This window comes from Pyrus communis, chromosome 14 (assembly GCF_963583255.1).
Source record: "Pyrus communis chromosome 14, drPyrComm1.1, whole genome shotgun sequence".
NCBI lineage: Eukaryota > Viridiplantae > Streptophyta > Magnoliopsida > Rosales > Rosaceae > Pyrus > Pyrus communis.
In genome coordinates, this window is record NC_084816.1 from 19,027,160 (window position 1) to 19,051,257 (window position 24,098).

A 24,098-nucleotide genomic window follows, 5' to 3' on the forward strand; every position below is an offset into this window, starting at 1 on the left:
AAAAACTATTCAGCACGCGACTCACACCTTGCCAGTCTTTATAAGAATTTATGACATGCTCTGCCTTCTCTGTCCTCTCTTTCTCTTAGCTCATTGGAAATCTGGAGATTTTTGGTTGTTATTTCATATAAGATCGTCCTAATATGTTATACAAGTTCTAGGAAAGATACTGGCACAAAATGGACAGGTGAGTATCGGGATCGTAGATCAAATGTACAAGTAATAAGCATATATGTCGACGTTTGTTAGGGTCGAATGTGCAATGGTGATTGAACTATGGGTTATCTAGATTAATGTCTGCATTAATCCTAGCTTCGACCGCGATGTAGATCTCACGCCAATTTCGTGGTCTGGTATGGGCGTGACATAATTCTTCGTCCTAATTCCGTTTTTGCTTCTTTTGCTTAGAAAGGAGATTTGAACTTTAGGGTTTCTACAATTAGGAAGAGAAGTAGTTTAGTTAAGACTCCAAGAGCCTTGTTGAAACGCTGTGTATACATATTTGTTTGTGTCTGTAATACTCGGCCCTGCGACGAGTGAGATTGTTACAAGAGCGTATACATTGGAATATAGCAGATTCTACCACACTAGGAGAATATAAATAAAGACCAACTTGCTTTAATAAAGATTAAATAAAGACGGAAGACTTTAACGAAGACTCGTCTCTCTCGCACTCTCCCTCTCATAACTCTCTTCGCATTTCTCTCTCTAACCACAAACATGGCGGATCCATCGGGCGGGTTCTGCGGCCGCTGCTTCAGCTTCATATTCACCCTCGGCCTCACAGCCCTCTCCATGTGGCTCAGCCTCCGCACCTCCAACCCCAAGTGCACCATCCACTCATTTTACCTTCCTGCCCTCAATCGGACCCTAAATGACACCAAAAACACCACCCTCTTCGTCGCCCTCCGGCTCAAAAACACCAACAAGGACAAGGGAGTTTTCTACGACGCCGTCAACCTCACCTTCCGGCTTCAGCCCAACGCCGCCGCCAAGCCCGTAGCAACTTCTGCTGTGCCCCGGTTCTACCAAGGCCACCAGAAGACGGCCACCAAGAACGTGGTCGTGGGCTCCCAAGAGGGGCTCAACTGGACCGAGGTGTCCAGTGGGGTCCACCCCAATGGGAGTGTGAATTTCAGGGTGGATTTGGCCACTGCTGTGAGGTTCAAGATCATTTTTTGGAAGACCAAGAGGCAAAGGCTGAATGTTGGTGCTGACGTGCTGGTCAATGACTCCGGTGGGAAAGTCAACAAGAAGGATATCAAGCTCTCTGCTGCACCAGATCATCACCTGATTGGTTTCTTTTCTGGCCAGGTGGGGGTTTTGTCCAATTTCCTGGTTTTGATTTTGCTAAATTTTTTGTGATTTTTTATTTTTATTTTCTTGATTTGCGTTCAGTGCTATTTTTTAAATTGGGAAGGAAGATATTAGTCCCAGCTTTTTGTACCGAAAATAATTTCTATTCAATTTTTTATGATAGACGGTAGACAATGTAATATTAGTCAATTCACAATCCTGCTCACCTGAAGACCGAGATTTATAACACCGTCATGTTGTTTATTTTTCCAAACGCACTGACCTGGTCAATTGGTCCAACCCAAGTCCACTGCACTAACGAATTTGTTTCTCTTTATATACCATTTATTTTAAAAACCTGGAGTTATGGAGTTGTGTGTGTGTGAGTGGGAAAATAAATGGGTCGGAAATAAATAATAATGAAGCTCAGGAAGAAAAATAAATAATAGAAATGAGATGAACATGCGTTGGCAGATTCTACTTTTATTAGAGATATAATACAAGTGAGAGTGCAAGTAAATGATAAGTGTAACACTACTTTACTTAAAATATGAACATTAGGTTGGTATTTGACCATGAATTTATGTGCTTGTTAGTAGGACCTGGCAAAACTATATACGATGAGTTAATTAAATTATATGATGCAAATATACGCGGAAAATGGTTTTGGGTTAAACCTTACAGAGTCGAGTTCGTAATGAGTTGACACGGTTTCGCACGATAGTGACATATTATATGTTTGGAGATTTGGTTATGTAATGTGTTACACTTGAAGTTTTTGTAGTTTTAGAAGATTTTTATTTTTATTTATACAAAACTTGATATTTTTTTTTTATCAGTTCACTTGACGAGAGAGAGAGAGAGAGAGAGAGAGAGTAAAATAGGTAAAGCATGACATGACACTTTAAATTTTTAAATGAGTTAGGGTTTATCTATTTTGACATTATAAGTTAATGAGTTGGGTTTGAGTTTAAATTTCTCATAACGCGGATACAAATTGCAATGGGATTTCTTATATCAAGCCTATGTGTATAATATTATCTTCATATGCTATGTAAAAGTACAACCTACATTCAAATTCCTTCTCATATTTAATAAAATTTGAGGTAACTATTCAAAGGCAATCAACATATCACAATGCAACTGTTTGGGCCCAAAATGATAGTTTGGGCCGAGCTTAGAGCCGTTCTCAGCCTAGAAACCTTCATTTAGAATTGTCATGGGCAGTCCAGTCAGGGTAGGCCGAGTCCTATTGCGAGGGGGATTGGTTTAGATAAGAGTGAGGTAGTCGAAACCTAGTGCAACAAGGAGTCGTAAGGCTAATCATGCTGAGAATTAGGGGATGAATGTGGTTTGTTAAAAAGCTTGGTTCAGAGTCATATTGGAGTTAGGATTGGCCGAGACCTAATCAGATTAGGTTAATGAGTTCTAATCCGAGTACGATTCTAGCTTGGCCATGAGGGGGTTTGCTACTATAAATAGAGAAGGGCGTGCATCATTCCAAGCCCTTCCAATTCAACACACAAATTGCCCTATGCAAAGTTTCTCAACAACCATTGAGATTTTATCCTCTCATCCTTTCTTCTCGCCAACACATCTTTAGTTTGGATAAACATCACTATAATTTGGATAAATAGCATTAGAGTAGTAGAATCAGCCGATCAATGAGCACCTATAATTTGGATAAACAACACTGCTTCGAGATGGACTGGTTATTTATTCAAGTCTTGGTCGACAAGAATTTTCGAGTCCTTGTTGGTAAAGGTCATTTCATCAGCCTTCTCGGCAAAGTGAGGTTTTACCAGGTTACTACATTCGGCATATTGAAAGCTGAATTTGATATTGAACTTCGCAGAACTAGCAACCTTGTTTTCAGGCTCTAGAACCCAAAGCCCGAGACTTGTTCCTTCCTCGGCAGCAGTTGTAAGATAGTCAACAACGTGCCCAACGCCACATCAACATATTTTACTCCCTGGTCGAACTCGGCCGACGAGTTGGCACGCCCCACACACAACCGAAAGATGTAGTTAGCTTATTAATTACTCGACATGCGCGCCACGTAGGCTTAGTAGTTTTTAGGGTCAACAACAACATGCTCAAATATTTTGTTACCATTTCTTTGGTTCACGTAGGAGGTGAGCTTCCAGTTTGTAGTTTTATTAGATTGTAGTATGCTCCATTACAAACTAACGAAACCAATTCATTTATGTGAACCCTGTTATGCTACCTCCCCCGTTCTGGATCACAACAATGAAGTTGGCCTTCTGTACTGTGGAGGGAGAGAAGTTTCAGGTTGACGCAATCTATGACCCGGTATTTTGGGCATTTTTTCGACCAATTTTTAGGCCAATTCCTGCAGTTTAAGGCGATGCCACCACTTAGGTTGAACTCTCTTCACACCAAGCATAACCCACACAAGTTTTGCCCCGATAAACCACTATAGAAGGCGATACTGAGCCATGAAAATCTCTCGTTTTCGACGCTGGAGATCTCGCCGTTTGTCCACGTGGAAAAATTTGACAAGATCATCAGCAAAAATATGAGATCCACAGTTGGCATACCATTAGTTAACAGTCAAATTGACTGTTTCACTAATGGATATATGAAATTACAACTACAATAAGAGTTTGTGTAAGGGATTGAGGTTGCAATTGCATCAAAACTTGAGGCTACAAAATGTCAAGGCCGATTTGGTATCCTATTAAAAAAATTCATCATTTCTCAAAACATTTCTCATAAACATATCTTGAATTTTTTTTTTTTAAGACTAAAAAACTTGCTTGGTATGAGATTTAAAAATTTTAAATCTTAAAACTTAAGCTAGAGAAATAAATCGAAGAGAGAGAAAGAAGAAAGAGGGTCAGATGAGATAAAGAGGAGGAGAGAGAAAGAGAGAGAGGTAGAAAGAAGGAAGAAGAGACAAAATGAAGAGAGTAGATTAGAGAAGAGAGAAAGAAGAAAAGAAAGATTCAAAATAAGAAGGGAGGAGGGAGAAAATAAACGAGTGAGTTTTAAAAACCCTAAAAACTCATTTTTGATGTTTTTAGAGAATATTTTTTTTTTTAAGTTAAGCTTGAGTTCAGTTTTTTAAAATAGTCATACCAAATAAGTTTTTAAAGTTTAAAACATAGAAAAGTGTTTTTGAGTTAAAAAAGCTGAATTCAAATAGAGTGTCAAACATTTACCCAAGTTATCCAAGATTTAATTATCACTTTATTGAAGTATCATATAAAATATCAAAAATGTAGTTGGATGTTTTTGAGTGATTTAAAAGTAGGATTGAAGGAAGGTTCCAAGCAGTCTGCTAGAAGAAGACTAATCCCTTTAAATAATTAAGCAAAAAACCCTTACACACAACTCCAAGGAAACTGCTAAGCTTTTGCCATCAGCGACTCAAGCATTCAAGTCCATGCGCAAATTGATTGCTAAGAAGGTAGGGCATAATGTGCCTCTTGAAACCGTGTGTATACATATTTGTTTCTCTCAATTAACTCGTTTATGCGACTAAGTGAGACTGATACAAAAATGTATACATCGGAATATCACAAATTCTATCGCACTAGTCCCGTGAAATTGACACAAAAGTGTGTACACTCGGGGAAGCAACAGACAATGTATTGGCGAGTATATACCTGGTTACAAGAATATAAATAAAGACCAAGTGACTTTAATAAAGATTAAATAATACCAAAGACTTTTATAAAGATTAATTAAAGACCAAACAATACTAAAGACCTTAACAGTACCTAAGATTACATAAACACCAAGTGAAGTGACCAAGAGTATTTTTTCCAATCATTTCTCTCTCCCTCTAACCGTCGTTTCATTTCTCTCTCTCTAACCACAAACATGGCGGATCAATCAGCCGAGTGCTGCAGCTGCTGCTTCAGCTTAATATTCACTCTCGGCCTCACAGCCCTCTTCATGTGGCTGAGCGTCGACACCAAAAACTCCACCCTCTTCGTCACTCTCCGGCTCAAAAACACCAACAATGACAAGAGAGTTTTATAGGACGCCGTCAACCACGCCTTCCGGCTGCTGCCCAACACCCCCGCCCGTAGCTAACTTCTGCTGTGCCCCAGTTCTACCAGGGCCACAAAAGGAATATTAATGTAGCTCAAATCTCCAAGTAATTATAATTTATAAGCATATGTGTAGACGTTTAGTTAAGACTGACACATAATGGACAGGTGAGTATATAGGGATTGTAAATCAAATGTCCAAGTAATAAGCATATATGTAGACGTTTGTTAGGTCGAATGCACCAAAGGAATATTTATGTGGTGATTGAACTAGGGATCATCTGGATTAATGTTTGCGTTAATCCTAGCTTCGATCATGAAAGGAAAATACTTCCATATTTTCGTGGTCGGGTAGGGGTATGACATTGTCTATCCTTGTATTCTTCGTCTTATTTCCATATTTTGCTTCTTGTGCTTAGAAAGGAGATTTGAACGTTAGGGTTTCTACAATTAGCCGGTAGTTTAGTTAAGACTCCAAGAGCCTTAATATTGAAACCCTGTGTATACATATTTGTTTCTCTCGTCTTACTCGGCTATGGAACGAGTGAGATTGGTGGAAAACCGTATTCATCGGAATATCACAGATTTCATCACACTACGAGAATATAAATAAAGACCAATTGGCTTTGATAAAGATTAATCTCTACTAATTAATAAAACACTCATTGTCAACCAAAATCTTATGAAATTACCAGTTTAACCCCTCTAATTAAATAAGAACATGAATAAGAAATATGGGGTAGAAATGTAATTTCACACAACCAAATTTTGCTGTATTTTTTCAAAACCACACCTACGTGTAATCCTAACAAATTTTACTGTAGAATTAATCAATGATAGAAAAATTACATATGGTATATTTATGTTTTATGGCTAAACTTTGTATCATATATTTATATTTTTAGTTTGTACCTACTTTTAATTTGCAACCTTTTTTTTTTTTAATTTGTAATATTTTCTTTTTAGTTTTAATTTGTACCCATGTATTAATTTCTTTTTTCGCCCCTATTTTTTTAAATTTCATTGTAGTCATAATTTTTTAATCTTTTATTTGTACCCCTCATTTATTTATAATGTACCCATTCTTCCTTATTAATGTACCACTTTGTTATGTGTGAAATGTACCATTTTTTTTTGGTAAAATGTACCAATTTTTTTAACACTATGGATACATTCTTTTGCCATTTATTATTTCTTATTGTTACATAGTTTTTATCCATTTATTCAATCAAAATGTTTGAATTTTTTTATTGTAACCGTTTCTAATAGTATTATAATAAAAATTTTTAATTTTATAGGATTATAAATCTCATAAAATATCAAACAATTAATGTCAAAACTATAAAAATATAAACATTAATAGTAATATAATGAGGTGTACAAAGTCAAGGGATTTTGATCGAACTTTGAATATCATTAAGGTTTCAGTCAAAGAATGTTAGGAATTAGGAACCGCATCCAAAGTATCCTTTTTTTTATTTTGTTGATTTGCAATCAGTGCTATTTTTTAACGAAGGAAGGAAGAAATTAGTCCCATTATTTTGTTCTTAAAATATTTTTTATTCAATTTTTTGTGATATACTGTAGACAATGTAACTTAGTCAAATCACAATACCGCTCACCTAAGAACCGAGATTTATAACAATGTCACATGTTGTTTTTTTTTTTTTTTTGTTTTGTTTTTTTTTTTTTTTTTGGGCACTGTCACATGTTTATTTGTCTAGACGCTCTGATTTGGCCAATTGGTCTAAACCAAATCTACTGCATTATCGTTTCTCTTTAGGAGGCAGATTGTCTGCTCTCATGTTACTATACCTTTCGCATCCTTTCCTATTTGTGCGATTACGGTTAATCTACGTTAACATTTTATATTCTTATTGTTTTTTGTCTTATTATTTCTATTAAAAAATTAATATAAAATGTTAACGTGACTTAACTATAACCGTATAAATAGAAGAGAATGTAAAGAACACGGTAACAGAAGGGCATACAATCTGCCTCCTTCTCTTTATATACCATTTATTTTAAATCCTGGAGGTAAGGAGTGGTGTGTGTGTGTGTGTTAGTAGGAAAATAAATTAGTTGGAAATAAATAATAATGATGCCCATGAAGAAAAATTAAGCCTTGAGGGTGTTTTTTTTATTTTATTTTTTATTTATTTTATTTTTTTGGAAGTTTGCAAAAGTAGGTAGTCCCACAAAAGAATGTGGTTGGATTTCAATTGGCTACCAATTCTGACGTTTTCGGAATCAGATTTCCATAGAGTCTGAAAGGGGTTAGACATGGAGATTTCCTTAGATTTCTAACCATTTGTACTATTTCTCTAATAGAGATGAAACTTAAATACGTTGACAGGTTCTCTTTTTATTAGAGAGATAACACAAATAACGATACAAAAAAAAAAAAAAAGTGTAAATTACCCTACTTAAAATGGTACTATGAAGATTAGGTTGGTATTAGACCATGAATTTATGTGCTTGTTAGTAGATCTTGGAAAATCATATCCGATACATTAATAATTTAATATGATGCCAACATACTTGGAAAATGGTTTTGGGTTTTACCTTACAGGAGTTGAATTCGTAATGAGTTGACACTGTTTCGCACGATAATGACAATATGATTGTTTGGAGATTTGGTCATGTGGTGTGTTAAACTTGAAAGTTTTTGCAGTCTCAGAAGATTTTTATTTTTATTTATACAAACTTGATATTATTTTGTTATTTTTCATATTTTGTTGATTAGTTGATACTTTGAGAGAGAGAGAGAGAGAGAGAGAGAGAGGAAGCATTTAAGGGAAAGGATCTCCATTTTCCAAAAAAAATAAGGACACCATCTTGACCGTTAGATTTGACTTAAATGAAATCCTATGATTGAGATTCAGTGGTCTGTGATTTAATCTCATCCACATAATTTCTTTAAAGTCAAATCTAATGGTCAAGAGGGTGTCCCCATTTTTTTTGAAAAATGAGGATCTTTTCCTTTAAAGAGCCTGATATAGGAAGCTTTTAAGGGAATGATCCCTATAGAAATGGGTAAACATGACACACCACACTTAAAACTTGCAAATGAGTTTGAGTTCATCTATTTTGAAATGATAAGTTAATGGATCGGATTTGAATTTAGAATAATTTCTCATAACACGAATACAAATTGCAATGGATTTCTTATATCAAGCCTATGTGTATAATATTATCTGATATGTTATGTAAATGTACAACCTACATTCAAATTTCTTCTCATATTTAACAAAAATTGAGGTAACTATTCAAAGTCAATCTACATATCACAATGCAACATGCTTAAATACTTTGTTACCATTTCACTGGTTCACCTTGGAGGTTAGCTTCCAGTTTGTTGTTTTATCAGATTGTAGTACACTTCATTGCACCCTAACGAAATTAATTCGTTATGTGAACCCTGTTCCGCTACCTTCCCGTTCTGGATCACAACAATGGAGTTGGCCTTCTGTATTGTAGAGAGATAGAAGCTTTAGGTAGTCGCGGTCCACGACCCGGTCTTCTGGGCATTTTTTCGACCAAATTTTCGGCTGATTCCGGCAATTTAAGGCGATGCCAACACTTGGGTTCAACTCCTCTCTTCACGCCGAGCATAACCCACCCAAGTTTCGCCCCAATCAACCACTATAGAAGGCAGTACTAAGCCATGAACATCTCTCGTTTACGACGTCCGGTGATCTTGTCGTTTGTCCGCGTGGAAAATTTTGACAAGCACATCAGCAAAAATATGAGATCTGCAGTTGACACACCATCAGTTAACAGTCAAATTAACGGTTTAACTAACGAATGCGTGAAATTACAACTACAATAAAAGTTTGTGTCAGACCAGTGGCAGATGCATTAAGGGGCAAGGGGGTCAGCTGACCCCCACTGAACTTCGGTGAATATCTATGAATACCTTGGGTGCTCCTCCAAACTTCGGTGAATGTCCTTGGATACTTTGGGTGCTGCCCTTTTGAATATTAGAGTTGGCTTTATACATGTCCTCCAACTGTTTGATAAAATGTTTGAAAGAAGAGTGAATGAAATGGTGATCTTAGTGAATAACGAAGCATCATCATTCTTGGACAAACATATTAATGAGATGCAATGATATCAAACATTGTTAGTGTGTTCAAGATAAGTGTGTTTTTTTATTAAGCATTCATATGGAAGCAGTCTTGGAACATGTAGTTACCCTCGCAAATGAGGCATTAACAGGTTTGCAGTATGTATTTCCAAATGACTTGCCTACCAAGACTTGATGAAATGGCAATATGCATGCTATATCTGGTAAAAAAAATTTTGCGCACTACGCGCGCTATTCTTATTGACCCCCTTAACATTATTTCCTGGACCCACCAATGTGTCAGGCATTGAGGTTGTAATTACACCAAAACTTGAGCGTGCAAAATGTAAGGGTCTATTTGGTATCCTATTTAAAAAAAATAAAAAAAAATCATCATTTCTCAAAAACATCTCTTGAATTTTTTTGAAGACTTAAAAACTACTTGGTATGAGATTTAAAAATTTTAAATCTTAAAACTTAAACTGGACAAATAAATCAAAGACAGAGAAAGAAGAAAGAGGATCAGGGGAGATTGAGAGGAGAGAAAAAGAAGGAATGAGAGATAGAATGAAGAGAACGGATTAGAGGCGAGAGAAGCAGAGAGAAAGAAGAAAAGAGAGATAGATTCGGAGTAAAACTGGATGAGAGAAAAGAAATGAGTGAGTTTTAAGTTTAAAAATTCTAAAAACTCATTTTTTGTGTTTTTAAATAATATGCTTTTTTTCTGAAGTTAATCTTGAATTCATTTTTTTAAAATAGTCCTATGATAAATATTGTAATGTATTCATTTTTGTATCAATCCATAGACAAGTAAGATGGAGAGAAACAAATATGTATCACACGGTTTCAAGAGGCACATTATGCCCTAATTTCTGAGCAATCAAGTTGCGCATCGACTTGAATTCTTGAGTCGTTGAAGGTAAAAACTTGGCAATTTCCTTGGAGTTGTATGTAAGGGCATTTTACTTTATTATTAAAAGGAAGTGGTCTTATTCTACCAAATTTCTTGGAACCGTCCTTCAATCCTATTTTTAAATCGCTCAAAACACCCAACAACTTTTTTGATATTTTATATGAATTTTATTGAGTGATAATTTTTTTTTTTTTTTAACAAACGATATTATCTATATTATATGGAAGAAGGTTGGCTTGACTTCACAATAAGTTAGTAATAATGCGATTCAAATTTACCTTTGACGAGAATCGGACCTAAGACCTCTCACTTTCAAATGAAAGGGAATACCGCTAGATCATAGTACTAAGTGACTTATTAAGTGATAATTAAATCTTAGATAACTTAAAGTAAATGTTTGGTACTTGAATCAAGTTTTTTTTTAACTCAAAAACACTTTTTAAATTTTAAACTTTAAAAACTTGATTGATAAGATTTGCATTAGTCTCTTGAGGTTAACACAAAAGCATACACACTCGAGGAAGCAACATACAGCATATTGCCGAGTATATACCCGTTACAAACTTACAAGAATATAAATATGGACCAAGTGACTTTACTAAAGATTAAATGACCAAAGACTTTAATAAAGATTATATAAAGACCACAGACTTAATAAAGATTAAACAAACACCAAGTGAAGTGATCAAGACCCAGAGTATCAATAATATTTTTTCCAATAGTTTCTCTCTCTAAACCCTGTTCACATTTCTCTCTCCAACCACAAACATGGCGGGTCAGTCAGAAGGGTGCTGCAGGTGCTGCTTCAGCTTCATATTCTCGCTCGGCCTCACAGCCCTCTTCATGTGGCTGAGCCTCCGCACCTCCAACCCCAAGTGCACCATCCGCTCATTTTACCTTCCTGCCCTCAACCGGACCCTAAACGACACCAAAAACACCACCCTCTTCGTCACCCTCCGCCTCAAAAACATCAACAACGACAAGGGAGTTTTCTACGACGCCGTCAACCTCACCTTCCGGCTTCAGCCCAACGCCACCGCCAAGCCCGTAGCAACTTCTGCTGTGCCCCGGTTCTACCAAGGCCACCAGAAGAAGGCCACCAAGGACGTGGTCGTGGGCCCCCATCAGTGGCTCAACTGGACCGCGGTGTCCAGTGGGGTCCACCGCAATGGGAGTGTGAGTTTCAGGGTGGATTTGGCCACTGCTGTGAGGTTCAAGATCATGTTTTGGAAGACCAAGAGGCACCGGCTGAATGTTGGGGCTGACGTGCTGGTCAATGACTCCGGTGGGAAAGTCAACAAGAAGGATATCAAGCTCTCTGCCGCACCAGATCATCACCTGATTGGCTTCTTTTCTGGGCAGGTCGGGATTTTGTCCAATTTCTTGGTTTTGATTTTGCTCAATTTTTTGTGATTTTTTTTTTTATTTTGTTGATTTGCATTCAGTGCTATTTTTTGGAAAGCTCCGGATCCTTCCATCAAATTCTCTTAATCAATTAATTCGAATTTTTAAAATTTGATCTAAAAGTTAAAGTTATTATAAATTTTATAAAAACATCTGTTTGTAGTCGTTAAATCAAATTTTAAATATCGAATTAATTAATTAAAAAAATTTGATAGAAGGGATCCGGAAATGATCCATTTTTCTATTTTTTCACTTAGAATGAAGAAATTAGTCCCAACTTTTTGTACCAAAAATATATTCTATTCAATTTTTTGTGATAGACGGTAGACAATGCAATATTAGTCAAATCACAATCCTGCTCTCCTAAGGATCGAGATTTATAACACCGTCATGTTGTTTATTTTTCCAAACGCACTGATTTGACCCAAATCTACCACTGCACTCTTGAGTTTGTTTCTCTTTCTTTCTATGCTATTCATTATAAATCCTCCCTGGAGTTAATGAGTGGTGTGTGGGTGGGTTGGAAAATAAATGGGTTGGAAAAAAATAATAATGATGCCAAGGAAGAAAAGTAAAGCCTTGAAAAATTCTCCGTCTTTTCTTTGATAAGTATGCAAAAATGGGTAAAACATGATAGTGACATGATATTTTTGGAGATTCCGTTATGCTTGAAGTTGTTGTAGTTTTAGAAGACTTTTACTTTTATTTATACAAAACTTGATATTATTTTGTTAATTAGTTGATACTTGATGAGAGAGAAAGGCACGACGCTTTAAATTTGCAAATGAGTTTGAGTTCGTGTATTTGGACACGAAAAATTAATAGGTCATGTTTGAGTTAGAATAACTTCTCATGACACGGATAGAAATGGTAATGGGTTTCTTATATCAAGCCTATGTATAATATAAATTAATCTCCCTCTGCCATGTAAAAGTACAAGCTGCATATAAATTCCTTGTCATATTTAACAAAAATTGAGGTAACTATTCAAAGCCAATCTACACATTACAATGCAACATCCTTAAATACTTCGTCAACATTTCTCTGGTTCACCTAGGAGATGAGCTACCAGCTTGTAGTTTTATTAGATTGTAGTACGCTCCGTTGCGCCCCAACGAAATCAATTCGTTATGCGAGCCTTGTTCCGCTACCTTCCCGTTCTGGATCACGGCAATGGAGTTGGCCTTCTGTATCGTAGATAGCCGGTGAGCAATGACGATACATGTTCTGCTAGCCATCATCTTTTCAAGCGCTTCTTGAACTGCCTTTTCCGACACGCTGTCAAGCGCGCTGGTAGCTTCATCTAGTAGGAGGATTGACGGGTTCTTTAGTATCGCCCGAGCTATTGCAATCCTTTGTTTCTGACCACCTGATAACTGAACTCCTCTTTCTCCACAATATGTATCATAACCATCATCCATTCCACTACAAAATATACGAAAAGTGAGAAATCTTAACATATTATGAAACTGCAAATCGACATAATTTTTTTCGTGTATTATTGTCAAATGTAATCTCTTACCTGATGAATTCATGAGCGTTGGCAAGACTTGCAGCCCTCTTTATCTCAGATTCTTTCGCTTTCTGTTTTCCGTAGGCAATATTTTCGCGGACTGTTCCAGCAAATAGAGTAGGCTCCTGACTGACTAATGCAATGTGTGACCTCAACAGTCTCAAGTTATAGTTCTTGACATCCTGCTCATCTATGCATATTGTTCCCTTCATTGGGTCGTAAAACCTCTCAATGAGTCCGATAATGGTGGATTTTCCAGAACCGCTTCCCCCAACCAGCGCCACTGTCTCGCCTGCATCGATTCTGAGGCTCAATCCCTTAAGGATCATCTGCTCAGGTCTTGTTGGATATGAAAAGAAAACATTTCTGAACTCGACGCGACCCTTGATCCTTCTCTTGATTTCAAGTCCCCATTGGTCATCCGGATCAATCTCACTTTTCCTGTCTAACATTGCGAAAACTGATTGAATGGCACTGTTTCCTTTAGATATATCAGAAGTCATGCTTCCGGCATCTGCAATGATATAAGCGGTGAATAGCAGTATCAAAAATGCCTGGAAGAGTTCCTTTGGAGTTATCTTCCCGTCCACCAGTAGCCTTCCACCGTACCAGTATGCTAAAGCTGTAGCGGCAGTGTTGAAGAATTGGGAGCTAAACAAACCAGCACCTGAAACATAAGACTGTTTAATACTATCCTTCTTTGGACCTTTCAAGGTCGCACCAAACAGCCCCAAGATCTTTTTTTGAGAAGAAAAAGCGGTTATAGTTCTGTGGTTGTTGACAGCTTCGCTCGCCAATTGGCTTCCTTGCTTTTGAGCTTTTCGTGCTTTCTCACCACTGCTCTTCATTAGGATGCTTCTAGCGTAAAAACTCCCTATGACTAGTGGCTGCACTGCTATCATCACAAGGGCTAGCCTCCATGTCAACACAAGTCCTACTGTGTAAGCAAAGCAAGCCCCGAAAACTGCTTGGACCAGCAATGACATCCGGTCCCCAACAAGAGATTTAACCATGTTTGCTTCGGTGGCTAACCTTGCACATATAGCTGCACTTGTGTTCTCATCTTGATCAAACCACCCGATCTCAAAAGTCAGCAGCTTTTCAAGCACCTTCTCTCTTACCCTTGTCGTCAACTTTTCTCCCATGACTGCAAAATTGTAGTGTTGGAGGAGATTGGTGAAGAAGTTGAAAACGCCAATGCCTAAGAAAACGAGGGACAAGACTCTGGATTGTCTCTTAATTTCAGATTTGTCCTGGAGGAAGTAGACTGATATAAGCAATCCTACACAATAGGCATTTATAGGTTGTACTGCCCCGGATCCTATTGCACCCAAGCATCCAAGTAAGGCTTGTCCAGATTCTGGTGCATTCATTTTTAGCAGACGCCATTGGGAAGGAGGAGGATGATTCGGGTGCTTGAAGCCTTCATCGTCACTTTCATCTTCTGGATCATATTGGATAGAGAGAGAGTAGGGTGTTCCCATGGACATAGACATCGGTGTGGGGTTGAAGGTTGGAGAAGGAGTAACTGATCTGAAACTAATGGGGCTTGGCGTAACACTCCTACGGCGAGGCTTTTCATATATTTGAGAACTGAAATCCTCATAATCCTCATTTTTGGCTGCCATATGCTGCATTTGTACCATATTGAAGTATTCGCCTCCTTGTTCCCCTTTCTTTTGCATTAGTTGATTGTGTGAGCCTGATTCTACTACTTTCCCGGCTTGAAGAACAAAAATCAAGTCTGCTGTTCGGATTGTAGAAAGGCGATGGGCAATGATGATTGTTGTCCTCCCTTTTGATGCCTGATCAATTGCCTCCTGCACTACTCTTTCTGATTGCACATCCAGTGCGCTAGTTGCCTCATCAAGAAGCAGAATTTTCGGATCTCTCAGCAGAGCTCTCGCTATGGCAATCCGCTGCTTTTGCCCACCAGACAGTTGGAATCCGAATTGGCCAGCCTGGAAAAATACAAATGATGTTATAAGCAGTAACATGTGACGTGATCAGTTTCTGAGAAGTTCATTTCAGATCAATTACATGCTAAAATTTTAATTTTTTTTTTTTATCACCATAACATTATAGAAATCTAGTTCAATCGTTGAGTTTAATAAGAAAACTAAGCATGGAAATCAGAAGTTGATTTCCGTGTGGAAGATATTATACTTGAGTTTCATATCCATCTGGTAACTTGACGATGAAGTCATGTGCATTTGCAGCTTTGGCCGCAGTTATTACTTCATCCATTGAGGCCCCTTCCTTTCCGAAAAGTATGTTCTCTTTTAAGGAAGTTGCGAACAGAACAGGTTCCTGATTAACTAGACCGATCTGGGATCTCAACCATTTCGCCTGAAGTCTACGAATTTTGTGTCCATCCAACAGAATTTCTCCTTCAATGGGGTCATAAAATCTTTCGAGCAATGCAATGGTGGTTGACTTGCCCGAACCACTGCCCCCAACTAGACCTACACTCTTACCAGCCGGAATCTTAAGACTCAAGCCTTGTAAGACTGGGGTATCAGGTCTCGATGGGTAACTGAAGTAAATGTCTTGGAATTCTATTTCTCCTTTGACATGTGACAAAGCCTTCCCTTTTCTGTCTTCAGTGTCGATACAAGGAACTCGATCAATCATTTCAAGGATTCGAGTTGTAGCTGCTAATGCCTCGGTGATGCCAGTTAAGTTTGGGAGTGCACTTAAAATACTCCTGCAATAACAACCTTAGATTATAAGTTCAAGATCGAAAGTGAACTATTGAAATGAAATGCAGTGGTAAGTTAACTCACAAGCCTCCCATGAGGACATTGAAACCGGCTACAAAAACATGACCACCATCTTCGCCTTTCTGAGTAACCAAATAAGTCCCGACCCAAGCTTGGAAACCCCAACCAACATAGATCATTCCCATGCTTCCCATCAGCACTCCCTTTACCAAACCTACCTTTATTCCAAGTTCAGTAACTTTCTGAAGTGCAGTGCTGAACCTATTCAGCGTTTGGTTCTCTCCAACGTATGAGTACACGGTTCTTACTGAAGAAATTGCTTGTTCAGCAAGTCCCCCAGCAACTCCATAAGCTGCAATTCCCTTCATTACCAGCCCCATCAGGATCTTTCCGAATACAAGTCCCGGAGCTATGAACATGATTGAAAGCGGCATAGCTGCCAACGTCAGCCTCCATGACAGCTTAAAGGCGAATATATGGCAGAAGAAGAAAGTTGACATGTACGTCAGGCAGTCAGGTATCTGCATTAAAGAAAGCAGCAAACATGTACTTGATCGCCAAATTCATGCGCATGTTCTTCAAATCGGTGCGTAAACTCTCAAGAATATGTTGGATTTATAATGAAAATAACTCTTACCTTCTCACACAAGGCAACTTGGACCGCAGTGGCATCGGAGGAGATGATCGAGATAACTTGGAATGTTGTTGAAGAACCAGCAGTCTGGGTGTCAAAGAAGGAAACTTCTTGTCTAAGAACAGATTTCATGTATTCCATTCTCATTTTAGAAGTCTGCCTCTCCGCCGTTCGTGTCCAACATAACCCTTCTGCAGAAGTAGTAATTACCACGAAAGCGATTAGGTTCATGTTCTAATGTTTAATCTTTCATTCTTTCCTTCAAGCAAGAAAACTCAGGGAAAATTATTGGAAAAACTTCAGATAACCCGGAAAGCTAGTAATTACTAATTAACATTCGAATTTACGTACCAACAAATGCTGCTAATCCAACTCCAATTGCAACATAGAATAACCTGAGTGCAAACTGGAAAAAGGAGAATCAAAACTAGCAAGTGCTGCAAATACTCAACGCAGTTAAATGCCTTGTACTGCAAGAAATACTGAGAAAATTTACCATGCTTAATTACCTTGTCTACATCTGCATTTGTGACCTGACCCTTCCCATAAGAATTAATAACCTCACTAAGAACATACATCATGAGAGGGTTCTGCAACCCGTCACCGATGCTGCCTAACGTCCCGAAGAACATCAACAACTTATCGGTGCCATCTGCGTATCGAAACATGCTGTTTTTGTGCCCCATTTTTGCAGGAGGATCTGAAATGTTAGAACTTTCAAGGCTCTAGACTTTATACAACTTCATCACCTATTTAACCACAAATATTAAGAACCAAGATTTATATATTAAAACAAAAACAAGCCGGCAATGTCATCCTGTATGAATGTTTGCTGCTGTAATTCCAATTAGTTCATGATCCAAGGCTTAGTGTTATCTTGGCAACTGTTAAATTTGTCTTCATGCTTTCGTTCTGCATGATAAGAAATATTCCATTTGAGAGTTACTGTACTTAAAATTGGAAAATCTCACTTTTGGTCCCTGTAGTTTTAAATTTGACGAACTTTAGTGCTTACTTAACTTATTTTTGCAACTTTGGCTCCTTAATTTGCTTATTTTTGCAATTTTGGTCCCAATCGGTAAAAACTCTTTTTAAAACTGGGGGAAACTTATAATGGTAGGATGTGCGTGTGTCATGGTTGAACATTTTTGACGTTTGAAGTGCATGACTTTGTGAGAACATAGCCAAAGCGACATTCCAAATTCCCCAAGAACCCTAAAGCTCCAATTTACAGGCTCAAAATTCATTGTTTTCTTGAACTGGTGTTATAAAAACTTGGGAAAACAACCCAAAATGTCGAAAATGCATGAACAACACATGCATATGGAGGAACAACATTTTCCATCTTCAATTTTAATGGGTAAAGCCGTCACAGATCAAAACAGTAAAAGTAAGCGAACTACATGATTAAAATTACTAAAGTCGAAACCACAAGAACGAAAGTAAAACATTCTAAACTAACGAGGAGCAAAAGTGTAATTGGCCAATTCGTATATCTCCGTCACATCGCATCTAATATATTAACAAACTAAGTAACAATAAGGACTGAGTTGGCGATGTTGAGGGTTTTGTAACGTTTTTTGCCTTTTGCATTGTTACAAATTGGCATAAAAGTCACGCATTTCAATTCGGTTGACAACTATATGGTTTGTTTTTTGTTCAATCATTCGATACCAAAGCCTGCAATTTTCAACCAAATTAAGACCGTACATTAAGCCAAGTCCATTCGACTTTACCAAGTAATTGTTATTATTTTTTGTTTTTCTGCATATGTACTCGAGTATTGTCCAGTCCAAAAACATAAATATAAAACATGATGATATTTTTTTTCATTGTTTTCTCTGGGGTAGTTCTCAAGGGCGGGACCGCCGAATGCTGCCTTCAATATCTGTTTTTGGGACACGTGGCCGAAAATGAGTATCTGACCATTCATTTCCCGTCATGCTAGTCTGGAGACAGATTTAGGGTCAATTTGGAATTGCCATGTTTTTTTTAAAAGCTGTTTTTACTGTGGCTTAATTGACATGGTAGTGAGGATGGTGACGATGAGAAGCGGTGGCGAGGACAGTGGTGGTGCTAGTGGCGGTAGTGGTGGTGACAACGACAAAGGTAGTGGTATGGTGTTGGGGCCAATAGTCAAGTCTGGTGGTTGGGGTGTAGAGGTAATAATGGTGGTAGAGGCGGTTGTGGTTGTAGTGGCAATAGAGGTGTATGGTGGTGATGGTGGCAGTGGCAACAATAATGCGGCGGCGATGGTGGCAACATTAGTGGTGGCAATATTGGTGGTAACAATTGTGGTGGTGGTCTTACCAATAATGACGAGGATAATAGCAATTGTGGTGTTAAGTTATGTTTGTATTGGCAGGTGGTGGCAGTAACTTTGTTCTCCAAAGGAAAAAATGAGTTTAGAAGATTAAACACTGTCATTTTAAAAACTAATGAGGGTATTCCAGAAACTGAAAATATTCATTAAAGGCTCAACTCTCATTTTTATTAAAACAGCTTTTAAAAGTAGCATATATGTTACTTTTAAAAGCTGCTGTCAGGAGGCTATTGCTTTTAAAATAAGCATGCTATTTTATTTATACCAAATGTTTTTTTATTGCTTAACTTTAAAGTGAAACCGGTTTTTTGTATTAAAAAAAATAGCAACAGAGCCTTAGATGGACTAAATACACTGTAATGTCTTGATCCAATAATACAGTAAGTATTATGTGAAATTATATTTATATGGTAATGTGTTATTGAACCGATATGTCCACTTAAATTGCTCTCCTTTCAATGGGGTCAGTCTTCCTTCTTAAAACCAACATTGAATTCTCCCCACCCCAATGGATACAATTCGCTAAATAAAATACGTGTCTGTCGATGTGTCCTGGATGGAGGGCAAACCAAAAATGGAGATCATGAAGTCGGATCACAGTTGTTTAAATACTCCCAAACACTAGCTCCATAGATAAATTAAAATAAAAAAAGATACAGAATTATCTGAAAATTCGCAAAATTCTGACTAGCAAACGACGTTTAAAATATCAACGCAATGTCTTTTGTTCAACTCCTATTCTCTTTGAAACGACCTATCATTGGCCTAAATCGGAGACTAGGGATACCTCATACCTACTCCCAAAAACTCAAATTAATTGGTCTTGTTGGACTTGTGCTTGTGGAGATCTTCTCATTCTCTCTCTCTTTCTTCCAATCGGATTTGAGCTAGAATGTTGTCGACATAGTACTACAGCTACCACCATTTAATAATGTCTCATTATCACACTACACCACAATAGCATTCCGTGTCAATGTCAATGATACAAAGACGTGAGAGCTTTGCCCACAAATCGTTTTAACGAAGTGCACAATGGTAAAGACAAGCAGCGAACTACTTGAAAGAATATAACAAAGCATCTTCTGTATGTTGCAACCAGAAACCAAGCATATGCACATAAAAGTACATTTATTCATTAACTAAATAGTTTTAGGGTGACTCATCCATTGGCCAACTTACGAATACGAAAATCCAAAACCGAAAAGGAAACTGTTCAATGTTCAGTGCAGGATGAGATCACAAGCATTATTCAGAAATCAGAAACCACCACGGAGGCGAAGGACAAGGTGAAGGGTAGACTCCTTTTGGATGTTGTAATCCGCAAGGGTCCTCCCGTCCTCCAGCTGCTTACCGGCAAAGATGAGCCTCTGCTGGTCCGGAGGAATGCCCTCCTTGTCCTGGATCTTTGCTTTCACATTATCGATGGTATCAGAACTCTCTACTTCCAACGTTATTGTCTTCCCAGTCAATGTCTTCACAAAGATCTGCATCCCACCACGCAGACGAAGCACCAAGTGCAGAGTGGACTCCTTTTGAATGTTGTAGTCAGCAAGTGTCCTTCCATCCTCGAGCTGCTTGCCTGCAAAGATCAACCTTTGTTGGTCTGGGGGAATGCCCTCCTTGTCCTGGATTTTGGCCTTCACATTATCAATTGTATCAGAACTTTCAACTTCCAGGGTAATGGTTTTCCCAGTCAAGGTCTTCACAAAGATTTGCATACCACCACGCAATCGGAGCACCAAGTGGAGAGTCGATTCCTTTTGAATGTTATAATCAGCAAGCGTGCGACCATCTTCAAGCTGCTTACCAGCGAAGATGAGCCTCTGCTGGTCTGGGGGAATGCCCTCCTTATCCTGGATCTTTGCCTTGACATTATCAATGGTATCCGAGCTTTCAACTTCCAAGGTGATTGTCTTACCGGTAAGGGTCTTGACAAAGATTTGCATACCACCACGAAGACGGAGAACCAAGTGAAGGGTAGACTCCTTCTGGATGTTGTAGTCAGCGAGGGTGCGGCCGTCCTCAAGCTGCTTGCCAGCAAAGATCAGCCTCTGCTGGTCTGGTGGGATACCCTCTTTGTCTTGGATCTTGGCCTTGACATTATCAATCGTGTCAGAGCTCTCAACCTCCAAAGTGATGGTCTTTCCGGTGAGGGTCTTAACAAATATTTGCATGCCACCACGGAGACGAAGCACCAGGTGGAGGGTGGACTCCTTCTGTATGTTGTAGTCGGCAAGGGTGCGGCCATCCTCAAGCTGCTTGCCAGCAAAGATCAGCCTTTGCTGGTCTGGGGGAATGCCCTCCTTGTCTTGGATCTTGGCTTTGACATTATCAATAGTGTCAGAGCTTTCAACCTCAAGGGTGATGGTCTTGCCTGTGAGGGTTTTCACGAAGATCTGCATCTGTTCACACAAAACATCCCTATCGATCATTTTTCATTCTGAAAGCAAAACTGGATATCCAAATATAATTGATGTAATCACATAAATATTAAATCAACAAAAATGATTTCATGCAGATGTTGAAGTTTCTAGATAGTTCCTTTCAAATTTGATTAATACCCAATACACAAGCATAAAAAACTAGAATCACTAAAACAACAGTAAATTGGAGAAGCAAATCGAAAATTCCATATGATAATTTTAAGATCCAAATCAACACAATGCCCATACTAACAGACTCAGAACAAAGTAGCCTTAAATTTAAACAAATCTCAAACATACGAGGAAGAATAAAGCTGCATTAGGCTCTCAAGCCTGGGTACAGGCGAAAGTTCTTAGGCGGCCATTGCACATGTTCTAGAGAAACAAGCCCTAGGTGTTGTCATCATAGATATAACATATGAATCTATGATTAACACAATTCGAATAATAAAAATTCATAGTATTAGTACCTCAAATCAAATCAGCAGAATCAATACCCAGAAAATCCTAGGAAATGCTTTAGGAGTATGATTCTCGAATCACATCAGCATTATCTTCTCAACAAAAATTGTTTCAAAAACGTTGAATATTCTAAAGAGATTATTTCAAATTTGATTATTAGCAACATACTAACAATTTCATCCAACACTAAACAATTGAGCAAAAACAAATAGGAACAAAAGCAATTAAAAAACACAAACAAAAACCAAAAATTCCATCCGATATATTTCTATATCTAAATCAACACAAAACCCCGGTAGTAATAGACCCGCAACGGATTCACTTTAAACTTTAACATAACCTCAGACATCCAAGGAAGGATAAAAGCAGCGCTAGCTCTCAAGCCCGGCGAAAGGCGAAAGCTCTTAGGCGGCCACTGCGAATGTTCTTGAGAAACAAGCCTTAGGTTTCGTCATCATCGATAATATATATGCCAAACACAATTTAATTAAAAAAAAATCACAAATTCACAACAGCATAATCAAAATCAACAAAACCCTAACGAATGTTTGACAAAATTAACCTAATTTCATCCAACAACGATCAGTAATCTGAATCGGCCGCATTAGTCAATAAAAACACACAAAATTAAATAGAAAAAAAATTCTTCAGATATACGGAGTCTAAGCAATTTCAATCAGATCTCGATTAATAGCAACAATAAATTAAATTTTTCATCCGCAAATAAAAAATCACAGAAAAAAAAAAAAAAAGAATCGCAAGAATACGAACCTTGGAGGCAAAGCGAGAGAGAAGTTTGAAGAGGTTGAAGGAATTGGCGTGTCTCTGATTGTTCCACGAATTCTGAACGATGGAGGATTTGCGGGGGAGGCAGCCGTGCTTTTATAGGAGCGACTACCGACTTTATCAGGGAATCCTTTGAGGACCCATCCAATGAATTTCCGCCACTTGTTGGGAAAAAAATCTTGGATGCCAAGTTTAGTATCCCTGTACCTGGCATAAATGAATTGACCAAAAATAATATACCTTTTTCTGAATTTTTTATACATGGATTTTGCATTTGAGAATTTAATTTCTTTTCTTTAATTTAGTCAGATAGCCACCACTTAGTATCACGATCTAATAGTATTCTTCTTCACTTGTAAATAAGATATCTTAGGTTTGATTCTCGTCAATGACGAATTTGAACTACATTATTACTAGCCCATTATAAAGCTAAGTTCATCACCTTCTCTCTAATGTAGCTAATATCGTTTGTTCAAAAAAAAAAAAAATTAGCCAGATAGTTTTTTTTTTTTTTTTTCAAAATATACTTTTTAACAAACGATATAATAATTAGTAAATACATTAAATTTATAAGAGAAAGATTCGTACTTGTGTGCATATGGTGGATCACACTAATAATATCTGTTTTTCTGACTTTTTTTACACAGATTTTGTACTTGAGAATTTAATACTGCAATCTACAATTGTGGAAATAGGCGCATAATTTTGTAATACGCTAATTTGTTTACCGTTGGCAGATAAAATAATTTCTTTCACTTCTTAATATTTTTTTTTTTTCCTTTCAAAAATACACTTTTTAACAAACTATATAATAATTAGTAAATACACTAAATTTATAAGAGAAAGATTCGTACTTGTGTGCATAGGGTGGATCACACTAATAAGATCCATTTTTCTGACTTTTTTTACATGGATTTTGTACTTGAGAATTTAATACTGCAATCTACAATTGTGGAAGAAAATTGTTATCGGCACTTCAAACTTTCTATATTTGGAAAGAAAAATACACTTGTGAAAAGTGTAGAATGAGATTTTTGGAGTGCCAATAACACTTCCCTTGTGGAAATAGGTGCATAATTTTGTAATACGCTAATTTGTTTACCGTTAGCAGATAAAATAATTTCTTTCACTTCTGAATCCCAAACAATTCAATATGGGGTCAATACACAAAAATTAAGATCGTTTCATCAATATGTTACTCTCAAATTCTAAGTCCATAAGGTCACAACAGCTTCATCGATGTTATTTTATTTTATACAAGCAATATTTTTTTACTAAATTAATATAAACTACTGGGAGAGAAATTCAAACTTAGGTACCGAAGGGGAAACATGTAGCTTTAACCAAGTTGGCTAACCTCATATGTGCTTCTTATCTTTGAATTGAAATGATACAAAGAAAGAGCGAGAGATGTACAAAAGGAGACAGATGTGAAGAGCTCATATTTCATTTTCAAAAATTACCAGAGAAATTAAAAAAAAAAAGTGTATATATATATATATATAGAACTGTTCTTAGCATTCTAAAAAT

The 24,098-nt window shown here is 37.5% G+C and overlaps 4 protein-coding genes and 1 non-coding gene across 5 annotated transcripts; 2 read left to right on the forward strand and 3 right to left on the reverse strand.

Moving 5' to 3' along the window:
• The first annotated feature begins 668 nt into the window (after positions 1 to 668).
• On the forward strand, positions 669 to 1,526 carry LOC137714189 (protein NDR1-like). The gene has a single exon (XM_068453466.1). It carries the CDS (start codon positions 721 to 723, stop codon positions 1,363 to 1,365), a length of 645 nt encoding a protein of 214 aa, XP_068309567.1. The 5' UTR covers positions 669 to 720; the 3' UTR covers positions 1,366 to 1,526.
• Positions 1,527 to 10,956: 9,430 nt separating this feature from the next.
• Positions 10,957 to 12,021, forward strand: LOC137716403 (protein NDR1-like). Its single transcript, XM_068455851.1, has one exon. The coding sequence runs from the start codon at positions 11,069 to 11,071 to the stop codon at positions 11,711 to 11,713; it is 645 nt and encodes a 214-aa protein (XP_068311952.1). The 5' UTR covers positions 10,957 to 11,068; the 3' UTR covers positions 11,714 to 12,021.
• A 186-nt stretch (positions 12,022 to 12,207) lies between these two features.
• Positions 12,208 to 17,260, reverse strand: LOC137716402 (ABC transporter B family member 15-like). The gene is made up of 9 exons (XM_068455850.1): positions 17,084 to 17,260; positions 16,926 to 16,980; positions 16,578 to 16,765; positions 16,004 to 16,461; positions 15,384 to 15,924; positions 14,000 to 15,178; positions 13,939 to 13,954; positions 13,227 to 13,884; positions 12,208 to 13,129 (listed from the first exon to the last, which is right to left on the reverse strand). Exons 1-9 carry the CDS (start codon positions 17,258 to 17,260, stop codon positions 12,754 to 12,756), a joined length of 3,648 nt encoding a protein of 1,215 aa, XP_068311951.1. The 3' UTR covers positions 12,208 to 12,753.
• A 2,673-nt stretch (positions 17,261 to 19,933) lies between these two features.
• Positions 19,934 to 22,713, reverse strand: LOC137715108 (polyubiquitin). The gene is made up of 2 exons (XM_068454333.1): positions 22,554 to 22,713; positions 19,934 to 21,299 (listed from the first exon to the last, which is right to left on the reverse strand). The coding sequence occupies exon 2, from the start codon at positions 21,297 to 21,299 to the stop codon at positions 20,154 to 20,156; it is 1,146 nt and encodes a 381-aa protein (XP_068310434.1). The 5' UTR covers positions 22,554 to 22,713; the 3' UTR covers positions 19,934 to 20,153.
• On the reverse strand, positions 22,120 to 22,245 carry LOC137716643 (small nucleolar RNA SNORD14). Its single transcript, XR_011065708.1, has one exon. It is a non-coding gene; the product is annotated as a small nucleolar RNA SNORD14 (small nucleolar RNA).
• Positions 22,714 to 24,098: the final 1,385 nt, after the last annotated feature.